The sequence below is a fragment of the Coregonus lavaretus genome (assembly GCF_964263955.1).
Source record: "Coregonus lavaretus genome assembly, chromosome: 19".
NCBI classification, from domain to species: Eukaryota; Metazoa; Chordata; class Actinopteri; order Salmoniformes; family Salmonidae; genus Coregonus; species Coregonus lavaretus.
The window spans coordinates 40298857-40313834 of NC_140006.1; the positions used below are offsets into that span (position 1 = coordinate 40298857).

The following is a 14978-nucleotide window of genomic DNA, read 5'->3' on the forward strand; positions in this document are numbered from 1 at the left end:
GCTTGAAGTTCATCACTTTCGATTTCAGAATTCTAATCAATCAATGCGTAATCACCAAAACTGCAGGGACAAGTTTAAAATCAAACAAGGTGACTAAGCTATAAAAGGGAATTTAATCTGGTTTTCTACTTCTCAAGACACACCCTATTCCCTACATAGTGCACAACTTTTGACCAGAACCCTCATGGAGATATTCAAAGCGTCAAGGCCAGAGGAGGTTAGCACCTCCGAGCCTCAACAGTATATTGCTTTAGTTGACCCGGGTGAACTCCATCATGATGCCTTAAATCATTCATCTCACTGCATGTTAATTTCTTTCTCTCTCACTCACATACTCTCACACACACACACATAATAAACACAGCCACCATTCAAGTTCCACACCACATCAATGTTTCCCAACCAAATAAGGACAAGTCTGTCTGATAATAGAATCCCTCGATCCTGCATCATCACACTCATATTCACAGCCCAATGCATCCTATAATCAATGACATGCCAATTCGGAGAAACCCAAAGCACAGGGAGAGATGTGTATAATTAATTATCCTTTTGTCTGCTTAAAGGAGTTGAGCTTTGCTAAACACAAAATGGCAATTTGAGCGCATCCACAACAGGCGGAAGACACAGGCTGCCTGAAATAAAACAACCATTGATTTCTATCTAATTAAATAAACATTAAATACGTAATCATGTCGCTTTTACTTTGTTCTTGATGCTGCGTGTATTTTTTGAATTGCCATTGAATTCGTTATGTAAATAAATTAAATTGTGCCAATAGATTGTGCCTCCAGGACATCTGTGTGTTTGAGGAAGATCGTCAAGGACTCCAGTCACCAGAGCGACGGACCTTTCACTCTGTTACCATCTGCCAAGCGGTATCGGAGCATCGGGTCTCAGACCAACAGGCTCCGAGACAGCTTCTACCGCCAGGCTTTTGGACTGCTGAACAGCTAACCCTAGCTGTCTCTCTGCACAAACATGCACCTTAGTGACTATTTGCACCTTAGGAGACTAGCTGCACCTTAGGAGACTAGCTGCACCTTAGGAGACTAGCTGCACCTTAGGAGACTAGCTGCACCTTAGAGACTAGCTGCACTGAATCTACACACAAGCACACACACAGCCATCCATAAACAACCATGCACACAGACTCTTTCACACACAAACACACACACACACACACACACACACACACACACACACACACACACACACACACACAACGCTGCTGTTCTATTGTATACTGCATGACCAAGACACTACCCACTTTATATTTGTAAATAGTCATACTTGACATAGCGCATTCATTATCTATTCTGTATATCATTCATGATCTATTCTGTATATCCTATTGTTCATGATCTATTCTGTATATCCTATTGTTCATGATATATTCTGTATATCCTATTGTTCATGATCTATTCTGTATATCCTATTGTTCATGATCTATTCTGTATATCCTATTGTTCATGATATATTCTGTATATCCTATTGTTCATGATCTATTCTGTATATCCTATTGTTCATGATCTATTCTGTATATCCTATTGTTCATGATATATTCTGTATATCCTATTGTTCATGATCTATTCTGTATATCCTATTGTAAACATATCAGGCTATTACTAGGCATACTACCTCTTCAATTATGTGTAATTTTTTATTTGACTTGACTCTTATTATTGTTATTAACTATTGTACTGCACTATGGAGGGAGCTAGCGCACAAGCATTTCGCTGCACCTTTTATAACTGCTGTAAACTGTGTACGTGACAAATGAAATTGGATTTGATTGAAAGGTTGTTCAAAAATCTATTTGGGATGCCCCATACTAAAGAAAAACACTGTTTAGGCCTATCCTCTGAATTTAGGGTGAGCATCCAATTGACATTTGGTTAGCCTCCAATTAGCATCCTCTCTCCGTCTCTCTCTCTCTCTCCCTTACTCTCTCTGTCTGTTTTCGTCTCTCTCTCTCTCTCTCCCCATCTCTCTCCCAAGGGAGGTCTTCACAGAGATTTTTCCAGTCATTATAGCTGCTGTGTAAATCCAGGTGTCTACTAAAATATTCCATCCATTAATAGTGCCCAGGGACTGGCCATGGTATACAGATACAATGATTCTGTATATAAAACATTTTATTGTGGTTGACAAAAAAAAATAAAAGGGTACATTATTATTATTATTACATAAGTGATAGGTAATTCAGCATATCACTAAATGTGTTAAATGCTGCATACAATACAACAATCTCAGAAGAAACTAACAACTGTACCATTATTAATAAGTCTAAGTATATCTGATTCAGTAACAAGGTTTGCTAAAATGGAGATCACTTTACTTCCCAAGTCTCCTGTGTGACTGTGCCAGCAAACTGCACTTGTGTTCTGGCTTTCTGTCCCAAAGCTCTCTCTCCATGCCAACCCCTTTGTGATGTAAAGCTGCAAAAATACTGGACTCAAAAGATGCCCATTGATATATTGACATATTAAAAAGCAAACAGGAAATATTTTATTTCAATAGTGCTTTAATTAATGTTAGAAAACAGACTACGTGTAGGTTTTTGTCAGGAGTTTAAATACAAGTCTCTCTCGTGCCCTCTAGTGTTTTGAAAGTGATGTTACATTTTGAGTTGACATACAAAGTCAACAGAGTTGTGCAACACAAACGCTTCATGATGAACGATAGCGCATAAAAAAAACAACGTTTATATTCATACGATAAGATCATGTAGCAATGTGGTTCAATCTTTTTTCTTCTTTGGTGGGTGCTTATATTTGTCCTACTACACACACACGTACAAGTGCATCATTTATACGCAGGAGTGAATTGGAAACGTGTATTTTTTGTTGTTGTTGCATATGGCCACTCTCCCTGAAACACTCCTTCATTAGACCCTCCAGTGAAAATAAGACATTGATTGTAAGTAGGCATACTGCATACTTAGCTATAGCAACATGCAATCACTCAGTATAAAGTAGTCTGGTTACATTTGGTCACCAATTGCAATATCTCAAAACATAATTATATAATGTACTATGAGTTCTCAGGCTTTACCAATATAGAATGTAAAAAGTGACTTTTATAAGTTCTATAAAAACATTTTGAATAAGTAAAAAATTGATATTTAACAGGCACTTGTGAATTAGTTTGTTGGTGAATAGAAACGTGGGCACTTCATTTGAACACAAACAGATCTGGTCTAAAAACCTCAAAATATATAGTGTTTACATTCCATGTGTGAAATCAACATTCCTTTACAAATGTAGACCATGATTCACAAACCCCCATTTTGGCTTCTGTCCGCAGCTTATAATGGCATAACATAATAATGGTGTTTTCATAATTAATTTGAATGACGTCTTTACTAATCATAGACATCAGAAACCATAGTTGGGGGAATGAATCATGTCTACCTTATTTTCTTAAATGGCCTTTGGTATTGGTGGAAATATTCCCATAAGGGCCTGAAATAAAGCTTTTTTGTCTTGGAGCAAAATGTTGAAAACGACAAACTACAGAAACCTTGACCTGGTTATGTAGTCACACCCAAAGTGATCATATAAAATAGATATGGATACATACAACCACAAACAAAAAAGGTACACACGTAATCAACTGCAAGAATGAGTAGATCATTTGAAATGCTTACACTTAAAATTAGCAAGATATCTTTTCACAAACAAACAGAATAATCCCTAAATGAAGTAGAAACAGTATCCCTCTACATGTACAAGTTGTTACGATCCTGAAACTAGCCTCTGGCTTTATAGATATGAATGTAGAGAGGTGGGCCTTGTCCAGAAACAACCACTCTAGACCCTATGCCCTAGACACTGGAGTAGATGTTAAAGACTTGGATAGTTAATAGCTGCACTTGGTGATATTTCACCATATGCTTACACCTATCCAGTCTTCTCACAGAGATCGACAAGTTCCTAGGGGGGGGGGGGGGTAGAGGCGGTTTCTGGACGGGACACTGCTTTTCAATGACTCTCCCTCAGCATAGGGGAGAGAACAGGCAAAAGGGTTGAAGGGAATAATGGAGCGAGTACTATAAAAAACTGATCAGGTGTCAGCGAAAAAGGAGAAAGGACAGACATCGCAGTGTCATTGTCCATTAAAACATCCCAGACACACTGTTCAGTGTCACCCTCTCTCACCAACCAATCCCTTTCTCATTAGGACATTAAATAGTCAGCATCAACTTCTTAAAACGTCAGTTAGTAGCGACGTTAGGCGGTAGTAGCTTTTTTTGTTTATCATATTCGTCGTCCACCGCTGTAACCTTGTTGTTAACAGGAATGACTGACGCCCTCTGTCCCTGTGACCCAATCGATCCCTAGACCCTACACACTTGCAGAGATCAGAGTATATTTGATTGGTTTAAACAATAATGGTGAAACTTCCACCTAGCTAGCCTATCAGAGGGCAAGGTGAAGCTATTACCATATTACTTACACCTGTCAAATCTCAGATCTCCACAAGTGCATAGGGTGTAGGGGTCCAATTTGGGATTGTGCCAGAGATCCACAGACGGTCTACCACTGCTCCCAGCTGAAGTCGTCTCCCCCTCCGAACACCAGGAAGAAGCCCAGGATTGTGAGGAAGATGACAGCGTTGCCGGCCATCACCAGGCCACAGGCCCCCCACTGGATCTGTAAGAGTACAGGGCCATGTTCATTAGGCGCCAGACGGAATAAAACAGACTGAAACAGGGAGGGACTACCTGGACCTGTCCAATGAGAAATGACCTTTTTTTTTTTTCTCAGCTGCTAAATATTTAAACGTTTTCTGTTGTGTGACGTTATGAACAAAACCTAGATAGAGCACAACCAGTGAATGTGTCTTATCAATTGGATTTATTAGATGTTAACTACAGCTCTACTAACATGTAATAAATAGATGTCGTAACCACCTTCAGTTACCTTAGCTATTATTGGGTATCATCAAGACTACCATTCACAACTATATGTATTCTAGGATCAGCTTTACTTACCCAAGTCATTATTACCATTACGAGCATCAACACTTAAACTGACCCTGAATCAGTTTATAAATGGCATAAAGCAACACATGACAGTCATTGACCATTGACAATATCAGGTAGGACTCACTAATGCAACCCGGGCCAGTATGATGGGAAGCCCGAACGCAGACACCACAATGCCCGTAGTGAAGAAGTATGCTAGCTCTCTGGATGCGTTGCTGGTGGCATCACTGTCATCACTGAGCCTTCTGGATATGAAGGTGGGGATCGGAGAGAGTACGTAGAAGATGAGGACGAATAGAGGCCAGTACACCCTGGGAAAACAAAACCGCTTCAAATCAGTTATGCAGAACATAACACCCCTTTGCCGGTTTTGAATCTGGGTCACCCACCCCACATGCAAACACACTAACCACTGCTCCAATAGGTTTAACCACCTTGGAGAAAATCGTGACACACTGCATCAGAGTTAGCTACACCGCTAACTTACATGTGTGGTCCCATTTAACAAGAGTGTCTCACAGACTTCAGAGGTAAGGGGTAAATACGTACCCATACTGCTCCAGTGCACAGCCCAACAGGAGAAACGTCAAGCCAATAGCTCCACTGAAGGACAACCCAACCAGCGCTATAGGACGACAAAAAACAGAGATGGTGAGGCAGTTGTAGATCACTTTTAGAGGCAGGGTTCTTACAGGCTATCCAGCAAAGATGGATCCTACTCAGTAGTCTACTCACTCTAAGCAGCCAAATGTCCCATCCAAATAAATACTCAAATACAAAAATGGTAGCATGCAACTTATAACAGTGTATTATGCAACTAATAATAAGGTTCTGCCATCATGAATGTAAATAAAAGGACAAATGGAATGTACACAATTAAGTTACATTTTCTTAGGAAGTCTATCAAGAGAGAGTTGGTTCACCGTTTTCAGTGTGGATTGCCTTCACTCCCCGTGATATACGATATACTTTATTGTCCACATGAATAGACAAATACATAGAATCAACTGAGAATAACACCCCATCATACACCACTTCCCACCCACACAAAAAGTGAATACGCTCACGTCAGGCAAGGCTGTGACTAGGTGGCGGCCACATGATGAAGGCCTACAGGCCAGGCTCCAATCTGTCATTGCCGTCTCCCTCATCTGTCTCCCCTGCTCTTACGCCTCGATCACGCCGACAGCATCATTGCATTTTGGTACACCAGAACTACATTCATTTCCAATGAAACACTGCGTTTGATTTGCAGCATTGCGTTGCAGAGGCAGTTGCAGTGCGTTCTGTGTGGTGCATACGTTGGATTTATCGAAGGTATGCGTCAAACTGTATGCGTAGACGGCTTGACAGAAATGGTAGCAGAAGGTGAATGTTGAACTTTTGTTGCACACATTGCCTACTATTTTGCGCAATGACTGTGTGATCAAGTTGTTACGCCTAGATCAGACCTACAGTGGTATGCGCAATAATGGTACGCGCAATAATGGTACGCAGCATCATCTGGATATGTGTGCAACAAAACTTCACCATTCACCTTCTGCTACCATTTCTGCCAACCCGTTTATGCATACAGTTTGACACATACCTTCGATAAATCCAACGTATGCACCACACAGAATGCACTGCAACGCAATGCTGCAAGGCAAACGCAGTGTTCCATTGGAAATTAATGTACTTCTGGTGTCCCAAAACTTAATGAAGCAGTTGGTGTGTACGAAGCGTAATGCTTTGAATACACCAACTGCGTCATTGTGCAAAAAATAGTATGCAGCATCATCTAGATATGTGTGCAACAAAAGTTCAACATTCACCTTCTGCTACCATTTCTGTCAACCCGAGTTTGACGCACATGTTCGATAAATCCAACATATGCACCACACAGAACGCAGCGCTGCAAGGCAAACGCAGCTTTCCATTGGAAAATAATGTACGTCTGGTGTACCAAAACGCAATGCCTCAGTCGGTGTGATCAAGGCGTAAGCCTGCATATATTGCGAACTCTCAAGTAGCCAAATAAATCGTACTTGAGTCTTCATTGTAGGGAAATACACAAGCACATTGTATCCTTTTATGTTATATTGCAATACTGGATAACAAACTAACATGTCAATGTAACAGTGCAAGCCACGGTCAACGTATCACACAACAAGGCAAAAGTTATACGTGACACCATAACAAGGATTATGGCTAGAAGGGATACAGTTTTTGTCAAATTAACTTCAGATTTGACATTTTGTAGCAGGTTATGATAATGTACGCTGCAGGTTAGAATAATTAACGTAGCATGTTAGGAGAATTAGGCTAAGGTTAGGAAAATGGTTAGGGTTAGCTAAAATAAAAAATCTACTTTTGACGTTAATTTGACAAAAGCTAGATAACTTCTAGCCATGATACATAATAAGTGTTCGTAGCCTACGTGGAATGGATACAATGTTGCACTTAGCTTGCCAGTGTCGGGAGAAAACGTTTATGGCAACAAGAGAGTTTTGTAGCGCAAGTATCAATCAATTTACCTTTAATACCCGCCATTGTCTTATGTCTTAAATTGTCCGTTTATCTTCTTTGTGCTTGGTTTTTCGTAAACGACTTCCTATTTCCTCCTTCGAACTTTTTATTTGCATCAGCTGACTTTCTTAAAGGAGCCATTTGCTCTCGCTATGTTTGGTCAACATTTCTATTTCTCTCTATTTCTACAGTATTTATATTTCACAATTGTATTAATGAACTCAGCTACGGAATATTCTTGACACCTACTGTGCAAAATATTCCTTGCTGTAAAATTGCTCTTGAATTGAAGTATTTCATCGTAACTAATTGAAATAGCCTAGTAGTCCTGGTCTGTAATCCAGTACACGGGTTCATTCTGTTTCCGCTAGATTTATTAACCAAATAACCAATAGACGACTAGATGAGCGTAGATTCTCGAAAGCATTTTCGGGAATTGACACAACGCTTGCCTGGAAGACACGCCGCCGAGATTTGCCAACTTCATTACGCAGAACTGAACACCCTTATCAATGATAAATGTTGAGAAAATCATTATAATATAGAATAATATAAGTACATTGATATTGAGTCACTCATGAAAGACAGGGTGGTTTTTCCAGAGATTCGTGGACGGCAATAAATAGGTGAGTTTCATTATGAGGTGTTTCATCATGGATTATTGGCACAGGTCAACTGTATACTGTAAAGGACTGTACGTTATTTATAATGACGGATACCTGGAGAAAATCGAACGGCTCTGAAATGAAAATGGATGGCCCTCCCTTCAGCAATATATATGTTTTATGTGACCCTCCCTGAACGCTTTAAAAAAAATAAGTGACCATCCACCATACCCAAAATAATAATGAATACCTAAAGTGGATAGCAGAGAACATGCCTACCGTCTACCCTCACTCTTAGGGCAGACCAGAGCCTTAGATATGCAGTTTTAGTAAGTGTTCTTCTTATAAGCATTACATGGCAACGTAGTCATTTTGATAGTGCACAAGGCTGCAGGCCAGAAGGTTGTGGGTTCGAAGACCACCGCTGACAAGGGTAGGGGAGACATGATCTCTTTTATAATAAAAACATTGCATGAATCTATCATTTTATTTGTGGGTCCGAGAAAAAAAAATGCCTTTTATAAATGAATTTAATGTAATTCTAAGTCATTTTACGTGACTGGAGACGAGCAGTTATTTATTTTTTATACTACAGTAGAGCATGTGAGCGGGTGGACGAGGAGCCCTGCATGCATAATTTGGCTGAGCAGTAGCGCTCAGACACAAGTTCTGGGCATGCTCTACCCAGTGTATTTCGGTTTCTTTAACCAGGTTTCCATTCAACCTTTTTATGTGAGTAAAGTACATGTCGGATAAAAAAATGTCATGACAAGCCTGATGGAAACAGAACATTTTCCGGTAAACCTTCCGAATGTCGACGAAACAAAATACGCTAGACAAGGTAGGATCTTTTTGTGTCGGTAAAATGAATTATGCCAGAAATGTAGGTGGAAACGTTTTTTTATGCGCAAATATTGTTATAATAACCAACATATCGAAGTAAACTTGGAGTCACGCGTTGACATGTTGTGTGGTCCTCCCACTATGACTGGCCAGGAAAGCATTCCGTTTATTAGGTAGGCTGATGAACTTCAATAAATAAATATATATCGGGGGTCTTATTCTGGTGACATGATAATCGATGCTTGGCTGCCTTTTGACAAATAAAAATAGGCTCGCTCTTTTGTCCATAATCATAATAATCTCAACATGTAGGCTATACGTGCACTCTAGCCAACAGCGCGCAGATAGCATGTTGGCTAGAGCGCACGTGCCAATACCAGAGTGGGCCCCTATATAACAACTTTTTTTTTTGTGAGAAAACCATCAGTAGAGTTGAAAATGTGATTGAAACCCATTTAACTTGTATTTTTTATTCTGTACATGGGAATTTAACCGCAAAAGGTATTTACTACGTCATCACGCACAGCCTTTTATGTGCAACAAGTCAATTTGATGGAAACGTCTCTGGATGGAAAATGCACATATTGTTTTTATGCAGATTTGAGAATATTCGCATGAAAATCTGTCGCCAATTGGATGGAAACCTAGCTATTATCACTATTATTTTAATAAGGCATATTCTGTTGTGTTTAATAGACTACCCAAACACAAGTAATGTGCAAAAGTGTTGAGTCTACCAAGAAATAGGTCATAGCTAGGTTTCTTCACCCTGTGAAGTTCATCATCATTTATTTCATCTGTAGCCTAATAAACTGCATGCTTTCCCGTGTCGTAGTGGGAGGACCACACAACATATCATCGCGTAACTACGAGTTTACTTCTATATGATGGTTATTATATCAATATTTGCGCATAAAAGTGTTTCCACCGCAGTGGCGTGTATTCATGGATGCCAAGGGAAGCCAGGCTTCCCCAAATATATTAGACCAATAAAAAATATAAATAAAATTCGCAAGTGGCTCAATCTCACCTGAGAAATCATAACCCGAGTGAGGGAAACAGCGCTCCTCTATCTCAGTATGTGTTGCCCATGTATCTGAAGCTATCTGTAACAAAAGAGTATGACATGTTGCCACCTTAGCATTTGATTGATTAATGCCAGCAAGCATTTGGCCTCCCTTGATAAAAAAAAAAAATAGCCAATCAGCGTTGTGCTGAGCTCAACTGTGGGTTGTTCTGGTACAGCAAAATGCCTCTCAAGGGAGGCCAGTTTGGATTTGGCTTGACAATGCCCCCATGCACAAAGCAAGGTCCATACAGAAATGGTTTGTCGAGATCGGTATGGAAGAACTTGACTGGCCTGCACAGAGCCCTGACCTCAACCCCATCGAACACCTTTGGGATGAAATGGACCAACTCCATATTAATGCCCATGATTTTGGAATGAGAGAAGGTGTCCACATACTTTTGGTCGTGTAGTGTATTAAAGCCACATAGTAACCTACTATATCTTCATCCTCTCAACATTCACCTTATCTATTTTAGTGAAGCAGGGCAATGGAATTGGGCAGGCAACTGTTGGTAAAGATGAGGAAGAGGCGGAAGGGCGAGTTCACCTCAGTTCCTGTAATAGTGCAGGGCCTCGAGATCCACTTCTACCTGGAAGACTCTCACCAGCTGGAGTTTCTCCGGGGTTGTTACACAGCTGAGGAGCTGTGCACAGAGGCAGCCAAGAAGTGCGGTGAGTCTGAGTCACGTTAGTGTTGGCACATACACTGAGTGAACAGAACATTAGGAACACCTGCTCTTTACATGCCATAGACTGACCAGGTGAATTCAGGTGAAAGCTATGATCCCTTATTGATGTCACTTGTTAAATCCGCTGTTCTGAGGGCAACATTGGGGGTGCAACTCAATATTAGGAAGGTGTTCCTAATGTTTGGTATACTCAGTGTATGTCCCCCGTCTCTGTTCACTCTCTCTTTCTCTCTCTCTCTGTCGTTCTCTCTCTGTCTCTCTCACACACACACAAACGCGCGCACACACACACACACACACTCTTAGTTGGTGCCCCATCTCGGTTTGTTCTCCTCTGTTTGTATCCTTCATTTCTGAGCAGAACATTCAGCAGGATATTTTCACAGACCGTGTTCTCGAGAAATTCCAAGAGTCTCCCTTCTCCCCCCTGACTGATTTGAATGTTTGTCATGGATCATGAATATGACATTATGTCAAATAGCACCTGGCTGGTTCTTGTTGAGGGTTGAGGGAAATCATGTCTCTCTCTTTTTAGGCATTTCCCCTCTTTGCTTCAATTTGTTTGCCCTGTATGACGAGGTCAGGAACATCTGGTTCCCTCCTAATCACACCTTCAATGAAAGCACCCGCTTAAAGCTCCACTATCGCATGAGGTAAGCATTAGGATATGTTACTCCTCAGTTTGTCACAAATATTGAAGGAACAAAACAGAGGGAACCATTTTAGGATGCAGCAGCTATTTGGTCTGCAAATTCAACAAACTTGTTGAGTTAATTTTTTTTATTTCATACAAAACCTTCATACCGACAGTGAAATACCTTAAAGATAACCCTCATCTCTTTATCCAGGTTCTACTTCACCAACTGGCATGGTGCGAATGAAAGTGTGCCACGTGTTTGCAGACACGCCCTCGAGAGAAAGAACAGAAATGGGCCGAAGACCGAACCAGGGGGTAGTCCACTCCTTGACGCTGCCTCACTGAAGTATCTGTTTGCCCAGGTATCCTTCCGCACTCAAAAATATTGTCACACAATTTAGAACAGTTACAGTTGAAGTCGGAAGTTTACATACACTTAGGTTGGAGTCATTAAAACTCGTTTTTCAACCACTCCACAAATGTCTTGTTAACAAACTATAGTTTTGGCAAGTCGGTTAGGACATCTACTTTGTGCATGACACAAGTCATTTTTCCAACAATTGTTTACAGACAGATTAGTTCACTTATAATTCACTGTATCACAATTCCAGTGGGTCAGAAGTTTACATACACTAAGTTGACTGTGCCTTTAAACAGCTTGGAAAATTCCAGAAAATGATATCATGGCTTTAGAAGCTTCTGATAGGCTAATTGACATCATTTGAGTCAATTGGAGGTGTACCTGTGGATGTATTTCAAGGCCTACCTTCAAACTCAGTGCCTCTTTGCTTGACATCATGGGAAAATCAAAAGAAATCAGCCAAGACCTCAGAAAAGAAATTGTAGACCTCCACAAGTCTGGTTCATCCTTGGGAGACATTTCCAAACGCCTGAAGGTACCACGTTCATCTGTACAAACAATAGTACGCAAGTATAAACACCATGGGCCCACACAGCCGTCATACCGCTCAGGAAGGAGACGCGTTCTGTCTCCTAGAGATGAACGTACTTTGGTGCGAAAAGTGTAAATCAATCCCAGAACAACAGCAAAGGACCTTGTGAAGATGCTGAAGGAAACGGGTACAAAAGTATCTATATCCACATTAAAACAAGTCTTAATAATATGCCATTTAGCAGATGCTTTTATCCAAAGCGACTTACAGTCATGTGTGCATACATTTTTACGTATGGGTGGTCCCGGGGGGATCGAACCCACTACCCTGGCGTTACAAGCGCCGTGCTCTACCAATTGAGCTACAGAGGACTACAGGTCTTATATCGACATAACCTTAAAGGCCGCTCAGCAAGGAAGAAGCAATTGCTCCAAAACCGCCATAAAAAAGCCAGACTACGGTTTGCAACTGCACATGGGGACAAAGATCGTACTTTTTGGAGAAATGTCCTCTGGTCTGATGAAACAAAAATAGAATTGTTTGGCCATAATGACCATCGTTATGTTTGGAGGAAAAAGGGGGTGCTTGCAAGCCGAAGAACACCATCCCAACCGTGAAGCACGGGGGTGGCAGTATCATGCTGTAGGGGTGCTTTGCTGCAGGAGGGACTGGTGCACTTCACAAAATAGATGGCATCATGAGGAAGGAAAATGATGTGGATATATTGAAGCAACATCTCAAGACATCAGTCAGGAAGTTAAAGCTTGGTCGCGAATGGGTCTTCCAAATGGACAATGACCCCAAGCATACTTCCAGAGTTGTGGCAAAATGGCTTAAGGACAACAAAGTCAAGGTATTGGAGTGGCCATCACAAAGCCCTGACCTCAATCCTATAGAAAATGTGTGGGCAGAATTGAAAGAGCAAGGAGGCCTACAAACCTGACTCAGTTACACCAGCTTTGTCAGGAGGAATGGGCCAAATTTCACCCAACTTATTGTGGGAAGCTTGTGGAAGGCTACCCGAAACGTTTGACCCAAGTTAAACAATTTAAAGGCAATGATACCAAATACTAATTGACTGTATGTAAACTTCTGACCCACTGGGAATGTGATGAAAGAAATAAAAGCTGAAAGAAATAATTATCTCTACTATTATTCTTACATTTCACATTCTTAAAATAAAGTGGTGATCCTAACTGACCTAAGACAGGGAATTTTTACTAGGATTAAATGTCAAGAATTGTGAAAAACTGAGTTTAAATGTATTTGGCTAAGGTGTATATAAACTTCCGACTTCAACTGTACAGTCGTGGTCAAAAGTATTGGTCTTCACAAAGTTTGCTGCTTCAGTGTTTTTAAATATTTTTGTCAGATATTACTATGGTATACTGAAGTATAATTACAAGCATTCCATAAGTGTCAAAGGCTTTTATTTACAATTACATTAAGTTTATGCAAAGAGTCAATATTTTGCAGTGTTGACCCTTCTTTTTCAAGACCTCTGCAATCCACCTGGCATGCTGTCAATTAACTTCTCGGCCACATCCTGACTGATGGCAGCCCATTCTTGCATAAACAATGCTTGGAGTTTGTCAGAATTTATGGGTTTTTGTTTGTCGACCCGCCTCTTGAGGATTGACCACAAATTCTCAATGGGATTAAGGTCTGGGGAGTTTCCTGGCCATGGACACACAATTTCGATGTTTTGTTCCCCGAGCTACTTAGTTAGCACTTTTGCCTTATGGCAAGGTGCTCCATCATGCTGGAAAAGGCATTGTTCATCACCAAACTGTTCTTGGATGGTTGGGAGAAGTTGCTCTCGGAGGATGTGTTGGTACCATTCTTTATTCATGGCTGTGTTCTTAGGCAAAATTGTGAGTGAGCCCACTCCCTTGGCTGAGAAGCAACCCCACACATGAATGGTCTCAGGATGCTTTACTGTTGCCATGACACAGGACTGATGGTAGCGCTCATCTTGTCTTCTCCGGACAAGCTTTTTTCCAGATGCCCCAAACAATCGGAAAGGGGATTCATCAGAGAAAATGACTTTACCCCAGTCCTCAGCAGTCCAATCCCTGTACCTTTTGCAGAATATCAGTCTGTCCCTGATGTTTTTCCTGGAGAAAAGTGGCTTCCTCGCTGCCCTTCTTGACACCAGGCCATCCTCCAAAAGTATTCGCCTCACTGTGCGTGCAGATGCACTCACACCTGCCTGCTGCCATTCCTGAGCAAGCTCTGCACTGGTGGTGCCCTGATCCCACAGCTGAATCAACTTTAGGAGACGATCCTGGCACTTGCTGGACTTTCTTTGGCGCCCTGAAGCCTTCTTCACAACAATTGAACCTCTCTCCTTGAAGTTCTTGATGATCCGATAAATGGTTGATTTAGGTGCAATCTTACTAGCAGCAATATCCTTGCCTGTGAAGCCCTTTTTGTGCAAAGCAATTATGACGGCACGTGTTTCCTTGCAGGTAACCATGGTTAACAGAGGAAGAACAATGATTTCAAGCACCTAAAGCTTCCAGTCTGTTATTCTAACTCAGTCAGCATGACAGAGTGATCTCCAGCCTTGTCCTCGTCAACACTCTCACCTGTGTTAACGAGAGAATCACTGACATGATGTCAGCTGGTCCTTTTGTGGCAGGGCTGAAATGCAGTGGAAATGTTTTTTGGGGATTAAGTTCATTTTCGTTGCAAAGAGGGACTTTGCAATTAATTGCAATTCATCTGATCACTCTTCA

The 14978-nt window shown here is 41.1% G+C and overlaps 2 protein-coding genes across 2 annotated transcripts in view; one reads left to right on the forward strand and one right to left on the reverse strand.

Moving 5' to 3' along the window:
- Positions 1-2099: 2099 nt before the first annotated feature.
- Positions 2100-7614, reverse strand: LOC311147162 (leptin receptor gene-related protein). The gene is made up of 4 exons (XM_084183798.1): positions 7510-7614; positions 5543-5618; positions 5118-5304; positions 2100-4658 (listed from the first exon to the last, which is right to left on the reverse strand). Exons 1-4 carry the CDS (start codon positions 7523-7525, stop codon positions 4542-4544), a joined length of 396 nt encoding a protein of 131 aa, XP_084039924.1. The 5' UTR covers positions 7526-7614; the 3' UTR covers positions 2100-4541.
- Positions 7615-7922: 308 nt separating this feature from the next.
- LOC311147161 (tyrosine-protein kinase JAK1-like) overlaps positions 7923-14978 on the forward strand; it is a 37082-nt gene continuing 30026 nt past the window's right edge. The window contains exons 1-4 of the mRNA XM_084183797.1: positions 7923-8127; positions 10495-10690; positions 11243-11360; positions 11556-11706. Coding sequence (XP_084039923.1) covers positions 10507-10690; positions 11243-11360; positions 11556-11706 — 453 coding nt within the window. The 5' untranslated portion in view covers positions 7923-8127; positions 10495-10506. The remainder of the gene's footprint in view (positions 8128-10494; positions 10691-11242; positions 11361-11555; positions 11707-14978) is intronic.

Excerpts from the sequence above, each read along its gene's own strand:
- LOC311147162 (XM_084183798.1), bottom strand. Across the intron at positions 5,305-5,542 it reads TGTGCACTGGAGCAGTATGG|GGTGTACTGGCCTCTATTCG; the intron begins GTACGTATTTAC and ends TTGTTTTCCCAG. Across the intron at positions 4,659-5,117 it reads TACTGGCCCGGGTTGCATTA|ATCCAGTGGGGGGCCTGTGG; the intron begins GTGAGTCCTACC and ends GTACTCTTACAG.